The sequence below is a fragment of the Epinephelus lanceolatus genome, chromosome 6 (genome assembly GCF_041903045.1).
Source record: "Epinephelus lanceolatus isolate andai-2023 chromosome 6, ASM4190304v1, whole genome shotgun sequence".
In the NCBI taxonomy this organism is placed as follows: domain Eukaryota; kingdom Metazoa; phylum Chordata; class Actinopteri; order Perciformes; family Serranidae; genus Epinephelus; species Epinephelus lanceolatus.
This window is the reverse complement of record NC_135739.1, coordinates 39,536,846-39,547,500: the sequence shown is the minus strand read 5'-3', so window position 1 is coordinate 39,547,500 and position 10,655 is coordinate 39,536,846. Positions and strand designations below refer to the sequence as shown.

General features: G+C 41.3%; 1 protein-coding gene across 5 annotated transcripts in view; it reads right to left on the bottom strand.

The window, feature by feature from the left end:
* Positions 1–10,655, bottom strand: part of pik3r3b (phosphoinositide-3-kinase, regulatory subunit 3b (gamma)) — a 311,005-nt gene that overhangs the window by 8,093 nt on the left and 292,257 nt on the right. The window contains exons 1-2 of one of the 5 annotated variants that reach the window (XM_033622188.2): positions 7,112–7,378; positions 6,861–7,002 (exon numbers count right to left, since the gene is read on the bottom strand). The exons of 2 other annotated variants lie outside the window; for them this stretch is intronic. In XM_033622188.2, the coding sequence (XP_033478079.1) occupies positions 6,861–6,975 (115 nt within the window). In that variant the 5' untranslated portion in view covers positions 6,976–7,002; positions 7,112–7,378. Of the gene's footprint in view, positions 1–1,883; positions 2,082–6,860; positions 7,379–10,655 lie in introns of those variants that run through there. 2 more of the 5 variants (XM_033622186.2, XM_033622189.2) reach the window with 2 other exon arrangements.

The window sequence follows — 10,655 nt, the reverse complement described above, 5'->3', positions numbered from 1 at the left end:
AACTTTTCAGAAAAACAGAAGAAAAGTAGCAGCAAAAAACTGTGCTCCAACTATTCTAACATAACTGAAACACACTGTACTCTGTGTGTGTTTGTTTACAGTGTGGCAGTATGTGGACAACACAAAGGACAGTATCATAGAGGACAAAAGGTGGGTCCCCAGGGCTGCAACTTATTGTTATTCTTATTAGCAATTACACAAATATTGTTTTGCTTACTAGATTAGTCAATAAAATGGTAAATAAATGTGCTGAAATTGTTTTTGAAAACCAAGAAATACATAATTTACGATTATATAAAAGTGCATAAAACTATTAAATCCACACAGCCAAGAACCAGCACTACTATGAGAAACAACAAGACAATGAACAAGACCACAACACACACACAACAAAGTCCTTTGTTGCAAAGGACCATTAGACACTTGAAGCATTAGAAGCAGCAGTCAGTAACCCGTGCAGCATCTACGGAGCCAAACACTCCAACACACTGTTGTGCAAAGTCTGCTTTTTTTAAACACCTGTCCCGCATAAAACAAGTCAAACTCACTAATGACAACGGTCCTACCAAAGAGGACAGAATCTAAAAATGTCATAAAATATGAAAACTATTCATATCACACAACTATACTGTTCTAAATCTTTAAGAGAAATCAGTCACAAGTAAGGCATGAAATTCTACTAGAGAGCAGGAGGGACCGTGAACAAAGGCGACCATCAGCGCAGCCTCCCTCCCCTCCTTCCTCCCCCCTCCCCCTCAACAGACAAAGGAGCAGCGCTCAGCCACACACACACACACACACACACACACACACACACACACGCAGCGATATCACTTGTCATCACACATGCAGGCAGGAACCCACAGCTCCCCCGAACAATGACTGTCAGCACGGACTGACACACACATGATAAACACTCACACTTGACAAACACAAAGCATCAATGCGAGCCTCGGTCATCTAAAACAGCAAGCTTTAAAAATCATGCCTGTGCACACAGCTGATCAGTGGCACAGCAGTGACTGCATGTTAACAAAGAGCTTTACTGCAACAAGAGTTTACACACACACACACACACACACACACAAACACAAACACACACATACACACACCAGAGAAATTACTGCACACGCTGCAAAACTCAAAGCATGTGGCATGAATTAAATGTTCCAAAGAAACTTGCTCCTCAATCTGTTCTGTTTCCACAAGTTTACATCTGGACAAAGTACGGAGCTGCAGGTGGTGTGTGTGTGAGCATCTACAGTATGTGGGTGTGTTTCAGCGTCATGGCTCTGAAAGCACACACACGCACCTCTCACACATGGAGATGCTTTACAGCGCAAGACTCTTAGTTTTTCAATCTGAGTTCAGACTGCTGCAATATTACACATAGGCTACATTTGTCTATAAAATATCAGAAAATAGTGACAGTCACAATTTACAACAGGCAAATGCAACATCTTGAAATTTGAAGAGAGTCAAAAATACAAAACCATTAACATTAGAAGATATAAAACTGAGGAAAATCACAAATCATCACATTTAAGAGGCGACAATTGGAGAGTGTTTGGCATTTTTGCTGAATATGTAACTTTCTGTGGATTAACTGATTGTTGCAGGACTATTTCTGAAAAACTGTACAAAAGCACACTAAGCAACAGACTGATGACACACACTGTGAAAGCTTTAGGCTATGTGTAGTCAGAGGAATCAAATAAGAAGGATCTGCAACAACATGCGAGGGGAGAAAAATAAGAAAAAATATGGAACTCATAAACTATACAAATAATTGTACACAGTTTGGAAAGGGAAAAGTGAAGCCCGAGAAAGAAACCAAAGACATTACTAGGAAAATGAACGAAAACACCAAATCCATCTCTTACCGTCCTCCAACATCACACTCTCCGTTAGCTGCATGCTGTCACTTGTCTCTCAGCTGTTTCCCACCTCCCTCCTTCTCTTTCTCTCTCTCTCTTTCTCCCTCTCTGGTGCTCTCTTTCTCTCTCCTCCTCCTCGACCTCTACCTCCTCCTCCGCCGCCACCTCCTCCTCCTGCTGCTCTCTGCTCAGTCAGACTGAAGAAAAGAGCAGAGCGAGGCTGATCCTAAAAGACAGACGACGCGCTAACTAATCCCCACATGGAGGCCCGCCCCCTCGGCCAATCAGGGGGCAGCATGGGGGGCGTGCCTGACCAGAGAAAGAAAGAAAGAAAGGAGGGGGGTGGAGTTATGCTGTGGTATATCAATTCCTTCTGGGACACACTCATATACACAGCAGAGCTGCATCGAGCCCTAAATCAACAGGTCGTCCTATTGAGCACAGTGCAACTGGCAGCTGAATGTGTCTTTAAGAGACTCATTTATTCACTCATTCATAGTTTATTTCAGCCACGTCAGTCTATACTTTCAACACAAATCTGAAAACTAAATATACACTGTAATCTTACGTGTTATTACTTCTGAAAATAACAGCTGTTCTATTTGTTTATTGATTTATAAAACAATCAATTAGTCCATAAAATATCACAAAATAGTGAAAGGTGCTCATCAAAATCCAAGATGCTCTCCCTAAATATCTGATTTTGTCATACCAGCAGTCCAGAACATTAAGATATTCAATTAACAATGATACAAAAACAGAGAAAAGCAGCAAATCCTCACATTCAAGAAACTGCAGCCAAACAATGTTTGGTATTATTGCCAACATGATTTTGCTACAAAATATGAGCACACAGCCTTGAAAACATTCAAACAATTGCCAGCCCACTAACATAAGTACTGCTAATTAAGTCCAATTATTTGAAGCCTGTGTTAAGTTGAATAACACTTCAACATTTTCTCTGAGAGCTCCACAATTTGACAAAAACATACTGAAATACATATCAGCTTTTATGTCATACTGATTTTAAATTTAAAATTCCCTCTATGATCTTGGCTATACATTGAAGCATCATTTCAACAGACCAATCTTAATGACAACCAAGCAAACTATGTGTGGATGAAGACTGTGATTCGGTTAAAGGAAGTGGACCTCAAGTTGGGGTTCTTTTGTCAAACAAATCTCCAGGATCAAGACTGAATTTTTTGATGCGTATTCTGCGATGCTTTTGGACAATATGATGTTTTGTTTATGTTCAGATTATGACCCTGATAAAAGCCTCTTATCGCTCAGTCACACATATGGACAGCAAACATTTTGTCTCTTATGGGCCACATGTCAATCCAATCCTGCAGATGATGATTACGTTCTGTATGTAAAGAGGCTTTGACATCTCTGCGGTGCATGAATGATGCCCCAGACGCACTCAGCTTCTGTCATTTATATCAGCAGCAGCAGGTCTATAATGCTGGTTTGGTATCTTTGGCTCTTTTTAAAAAGTGTTTTACTTTTTAAACTGCTCTTTCTACTTCCAAGGTAGCTGTTCGTTGCACTTGAAATGTGTTTAAAATGTGAAAAATTAGTAAAACCACAACAGTAACCACCATGTCTGTCAAAAGGATTTCTTTGACCACTTCGATTTAATATAACTGAAATGTCTACTTCTCCAGTGTAATTTGCCTTCTGCTGGTGAGTGCAGCCATGCGGAAAAATCTACTATAATCTGCTCCTGATTTTAGACCAGCGGAGGGCTGATAAATCACTGCATTAGCAATAACATTTATCAAATATACAGCACAACGTAGAAAATTATATTTACAAATATTTAAACTGGTGTTGTTGAATGTGGTGACAAAATTATTACATCTGACACCAAATCATTGATTTGGACAACAGAATTTTGTAAAACATAACATGATGATAACATTTTTGACCATGTATCGTCCCTAGTGAGCAATTAGTTGGTTACTTACTGCTTTAATTATCAAAGTAACATTACTGGTGTATAATAATGCAGTAAAGTGAAGACAGCTTTGTAATATCTGCCCTACATTAGCGCAGTGTCACAAAATCAAATGACATAATATAAACTGCGATGAAGAGCCATATAAGAGCAAGTTTCAAGCTTCTGCAAGTTGGTTTGCATGCTAGGGAAATGTGAATAAAAACTACCTGGGACAGGGGAGAACTGGGAGGTCATGTGCAGCACATGGGATATGCTGTACTTTAGTGAAGACATGCAAAAAGCTCTGGTATGGTCCTTTACAATAATGTCCCAGTGATTTTCCATTGAAAGATGAGACTCATTGTGCACCCCATATCCACATATGCATGTGTACACACACACATAAAGTTACCAGTGGAAACGCAGGCTTTGCCCTCCCCCGGGGGGGGGGGCAGTGGCACTCCACCTGTGCTAATCACCCCGCACACAAAGGCAACACACACACACACACACACACACACACACACACACACACACTCGCCTTTACACACACAGATACACACGCTATAACTGTCACTGAGGCTTTCACATTTCAATTCCAGTGTAATAAATATTCTAATGAACATCTGCGGGACGCTCGTCTTCTATTCTCCCAACGTCTCTTCACTTCTCTGCTCAGCCCTTTGTCATCCGTCCTTCCTTTTCTGCTGTTGTCTCACTTTTCCCTCTTCTTTCAGCCTCTCTGTCACCGTCTCTCTGCCCCTTTCTCCTGTCCCTGTAGCTCTTTAGATTACATGTCAGTTATGTGAAGACAAAGGCACACATACACACTCTGCATACGTTTAGGAGCACACAAGCTGAGAGTCGGGTATATAAGTGCTAAACAAAAAGATGCAGAGTGGATGATAGGGTGAGCTCATTCAAGCAAAAGAGGTGAGGCACACACACACCAAAAAGACCTATACATAAGCATACTACCCGCTGCAGGTATGAGCAGAGAAAGTCGATCTGCAGTGTCAAGAAGCTTGAATCAATCCTGATTTTCCACAAGTCCAAAATGCATCTTTTTGTATTTATCAGTCCCTGCTGACTGCATTACTCACAGCATGGAATGAGTACAAATGCTTGCTACGCTGGGATAAAATAGCAGCACAACACAAGATAGCAGAGTTTTGTTTTTATCATTACGCTTTTTTTAGCCTTGACAATGACCCCATATATGCTTAAATGAATGACTGGCTCTGGGTGCTATAAAACCCAAGGTCCGGCAGCAGTTAAGTGTGTGAATCACCAGCAAAGAGCCAGTGTGTTGCATTCACATCCCCGACGCATTGAGTTGAGGAGCACTGTCCATTTACTCTACTGTAGCGCTAACACAATGACTGTCAGATGGAGAGACAAAGAAGGAGCAAACGCCGGACAGGGAGAAAGAAAGAACGAGAATTGATTTCTCTCTCATTCAGCCAGGAGGGAAAAAAGGAGGAGTTAACTTTAAATGAGCAGACAGAGGAAAGTGGAGCTATTGCACCAGTCCTCTTCAGTTGGACTTCAATGTACTTCTAATTTAAGAATCAATGTTGCATTTCAGGATGAAAGAACTGACTAGAAAATGTAGCCATGCATGCAGCAGAAATTATTTTTCCTCCTACTTGCTGACACAAACTTCACTTCGGGTGAAAATACATCCTGAATATAGTTTAAATCACTGTGGTAGAAAGGTTGGAATACTTTCTTTGATAAAGCATCTTAACCTAAGGGGATTTTTTTGCATCATCTCTGCAACATGCCAAAGATAAGACATAATACTGCACTTTATGGTGGCTGCAGAATATAGTACATCTCAATAGATAAATGGGGGGAAAGAAAGGAGGAGAAAAGGGACAGAGCTACCGGGCAAACTGCATTCAACAGCGCCTCCTGGAAACAACACAACGTCCCACATCTGCGCCATGATCCATTCAGCGCACCGAGGGGAGAAAAGAGGGGGGTGGGAGTCAAATGACACAGGCACAATTGTCGAGGAATGAATGAATGAAGGAATGAATGAAAGAAACATATTCAATTCTGGGTGACAGTTGGGTAAAACGGGGCACAAATACGCATACATGCGTGTCAGTGAATGATGTTATGATTATGAAATGCTCGGGACCTTTTATCCACGGTTTCGTTCATTATTCCGGTCCTTCTGTTCTCTGTGTCCCATCCCCCCTTTGCCGCTGTCGGCACCGGGCAGAGCTAATTTCGGGATGATCCGAAAGGAGCGGTATCTCCTAGACTTTGATTTTGGAGTGATAACAGATAAAAACGTGCAGGTACTTGCAAAAATGAGTTGCTGGCTTCAAGGATCACGTTTGTCTACAATGAACTGCATTGGGGCTTTTTGCAGTTTTAGTCCAAAATGATTCTGGGTGCGATGTCTGCCATCTTTGCCTTTCATTTATAATACCACATTAAACGGCCAGGGGAGGATTTCGACTGCTTCTGTGTACAGACTATATGGGACTATTGTCTCTAGTATGAGTCTGCGAGTACAAGTCTGGAGAGCTGCAGCTACTGTGTTAAGGCATCAAATAAGCACAAACACGTACAAAGGAACATTTCTGCTACAATGGGTGCATCAGAGAGCAGGACACACAGAGCATAATGTGTTTAAAGAGTTGTCATTGGGGCCAGAGACAGTTATCACAGCTGAATTTCAAGAAAAAAACGCCGCTAAACGTTTTATTCAAGCTCAAGTTACCTGCTTGCCTCCAGAACAACAAAAAGGTATAATGCTAAGCTAATGTCGAAACTATGGCAATAATAATTCACTGCCATAAACGTACAAATATCTCCGTACATGAGCAGACACACGTACAATCCCTCGAGGAAGCCGACCCAAATGTCGTTAAGGACCGCCGGGGGGGTGTGAGCAGCAGCTTTAAAACTTTCCACCAATTTGAACAGACACCAAACCCGACACCTCCTTTCCTCTCCTGCTAGCTCCAGCCTAACTTCCCATGTCCAATATTAGCTTCTGCTGTCACAGGCCTGCTTACCTGGCGGTTGGTCCATTTCCAGATAAAATATCAGCTCTGTGGAGTAGGGCATCATCACGTCCCTCCAATCTCCTTCCTCGCCGGCTTTTTCCGCTGTCCAAACTGTATTATACATTGCTTCCGTGTGGCTTTACCTTACAATCTTTCTCCACAAAAAAAGGGGAAAAAAGCTTATAAAATGCGAACGGGTGACAAAAACAAACCGACGTTTTAAAAAACACTTGTTTGGATAAGCTAATCTATCTACCTACTTGGAAGTCTTCTATCTGAATTCCTGCTTCAGACTGGAATAAATAGACGAACTGTGCACAGCAAGCACCAGGCTGCAACTGCTCCCTCCGACATAATAATAGTGTTAATAACTTGGGGCTCTTCATGAAGGCCCTCTATATGTGTATATGTATATAAAAGCGTCCTCAAGACGGTGGGAAAGTAGATGCCAGCTCTACATTTCAGTCCCCTCTCCTTCTCCTCCGCTGGTGCCGTCGGCTTGCTAGCGTCATTTTAAGAAGAGCACTGACAAGAGGAGGCTGGCAGAGGCTGACAAGGGCTGGGACAAACCACTCTGCTGCGCTTTACAGGGGGGGAACTTAAGTTGCCTATCTGTGATACACCAAAACTATGTAAAACAGATCCTTGCCGTTATGGATATTAATAAACAGTCACTAAACATTACTCTTGTCTCATCCAAGGAGGAACTATCCCGCTCCTCCATTGTGCCAGTTGTATATAATACTATGTCTCCCCCCATGGTTAGCCCCTTATTTTCTCCGGCGCAAGCCTCTGTGCGCAAACTCAGAAGCTGAATTTCAAAGCCAATAGGTAAATTACTTCAGCCTCTGAAGAGCAACTTACAAATACTGTGGATTTCCAGTGAGATCCTCACCTTCCTACTGACTGTCTGTATGTCACCAGAAATACTGACTGCTGTTATGTCATTGGGATGTGGTATAACAGGCTACATATGTGTGCATCCGAGGCTTGATACATCTTATTCTGATGTACCATAGAGCTCCATTGTTGTCCACAATCCACTGAACATATCAATGAGCCACACTACTGCACTGGGCGACAAGTTCCTTTATTACCACGAACATTCATTGAGTTTAATTAAACTCAGTCCCACATGCTACTAACACTCACTAGACAAAGCACCGAATGTGGATTCATCCACAAATGAAAAGAATTCCCATCAAATGCATGATTTCCTCTTGTTTGAGAGATGTTTGCTAAAACCTACAGATTCAGACTCATATCAGCTTCACATACACACAGCTGAGCTGATTTGGGAAAATACTTAAGTCGTGAAAAATGAAACTAGGCCTATCTATTTGTGAGATGTTAAAAGGAACCAATGGGACTTGTTGGCAATAATGAAAAATAAAATAATGCAAGCCTCACGTATTTTAAAGTTGTCTTTGCATGGTAATGGAGTGGAGACTTCCCAAATGAATCTACTCTTTCAGCTGCATTAGCATGCAAAGTGACAACAATGGGGAAATACACAAATCAAGCAAGTTTCAAGTTAATTTTCATACTGTAGTGAAATGAATTCAAACAATGTCCGTCTGAAAGATAGGAAAAACACATTCAAAATTAAAATGACTACAGTGTGGTTTGGAAAATGGTCAGGAGCAATGTAAAGTAGAAAAACATTCAATGTGACGGACACTACAATGTCTCTAAGATTATAGATTGTGTCCTACAGACTGTCATGGTGACTTTACACACCCACGTCAGCCACAGTCTACCATGCTGTATTGTCTCTTAGCACAACACTGAGCCCTTCCCTCGTCCAGAGCCAATCCTGTGACACATTTAATAAACTATTACATGATATTTATGCTATCTTTCTTTAAAATGTACAAGAACCCTGTCCCAAAAACTAAACTATAAAATATACCCTCTTTGATCACAATGCCCCTTTCCGCTGCAGCGATGTGTTTGCAGCTATAGTTTGTTTGTTCAGTGGGCTTGTTTAACTCCCGTGGAGGGAAATGTGCCATTTTCAAGTGAACTAAGCCGCCTACAGTGAGGTAAGTACAGTTACAGTGAATGATATGAAAGCTTAAACATAAGCTTTGGGATGCTAGAGAGGTGCAAACCTGTATTTAGGAAGCCTATAATACAGAGATTGCTGCACACATACACATCAAAACACACCTGCTGAAATGGATATTATGGATTTACAGTATTGTGGTGTCAGGTCTGTTTAAGGACTTTAATTTATGGCTCCTTATTTTCAGATAATATATTTTTTAAAGCTGCTGTAATCAATATTTTTATATCAACAAAGGATCAAATGACTGTGTTTTATGGGAAATGGGTCCCTTGTAGTGACAAACGCAGAGAATTATTACCTGAGTGCGGTTCCCATCAGCTCTACAGAGCTTTATAGTTTCTTTCAGCTCATTGTTTTGGTTTTATAGCCTGCAGCTTCACTGTTCAGGTTCAATCTCACCACTCTCATGGCATTGTTTTTGGCCACAGCAGGCAGAGTCTCAGCAAAAAAATTCTAAAACCTGAATGCACACTACCTGCTCAGCACCAAACAGCACACAGACACAGCTAGCATCTAGCCAGTGAAGAAAGTGAAACAGCTCCATTCAGTTCACTGGAACTTAGACCTGACCTAAAATCAGAATCAGATTTGGTCCAAATTATAGATTGTACAGATAACGGACATAGCTACAGTGATGTCACCCAGTGGTTTGTGGACTCACGTTTTGAAGCATCAACTTCGGCACTTTTTTGGAGCCAGAAATGACCATATTTGGGTGATAGGCTGGTGCAGTGAGGGGTGGATCTGACTGAGAAGCTGAGGACACTATCGGCAGACAACCTGTCACTCAAAGCAGTCCACCCTTAAATATGCATAACTTTAAGCATTAATAAAATGTAAATGGGTGAACTATACAAAATTTAACTCCTTGTATTGTTGTCATGAATGGAGAAATTAGCTATAAGAACCAAGAAAGTTTTTTTGTACCAGGCTGTAAACATGTTTATTTCTGCTGTACAGTTGGGTATTTTAACATGGGGGTCTATGGGGATTGACTGGCTTCTGGAGGTAGCCTCCAGTGGCTGCTTAATGAATTGCAGTTTTTGGCACTTCTGTGTTGGCTTAATTTTTCAGCCAAATCATACTCAGTCTGCAATCTGGGCTGGGTCTTCTTCTATTGCTGTAGGTCTCAAATTTTTGTATCAATATGTCCAATACTGGAGCGGACTCTCTTCCAGTTCTGACCCCATGGTGCACCATTTTTACAGGAGAAAAGGATTTTTGGGTGACTTTTTATGTATTGCTGCTCTTTTTTGCCAGCACCGGCTTGTTAATTGGTGGTGGATTATGCTGCTTTCAGTGTTGGTGTTCTCTCTCTTTGTTTGTATCTATTGGAGTAGACTACATTTTAGATTCGGTCTAATTATCCTCTGGCCTTTAAGAGGGGTATCTCTGTTTTTTTAATTCATTTCTACATGTCAGGTTTGTATGGATTTCTCACAAGTCTGTTTTGGAAGAGTTAAAACCTTTATTTCCTAACTACAGAATCATATTCTGGTGTGTTCTATGTGCAAACATAACACTGGAATGACAATCAACAACTCCTTCCAAAAAATCTGGGCCTTTTTATTTTTGCTAAACTGGTTAAAAAAAAGCATGACTCCATCATGCTGCCTCTATTCCCGTGCCAACAGCAGAAAGTAGAGCACTTAAAAAAAAGAAGAAAAAAGAACGCAGAACACAGAGAACAATGGCATCATCATAATCAGCTGCCCCCAAAGTACACAGTGGAG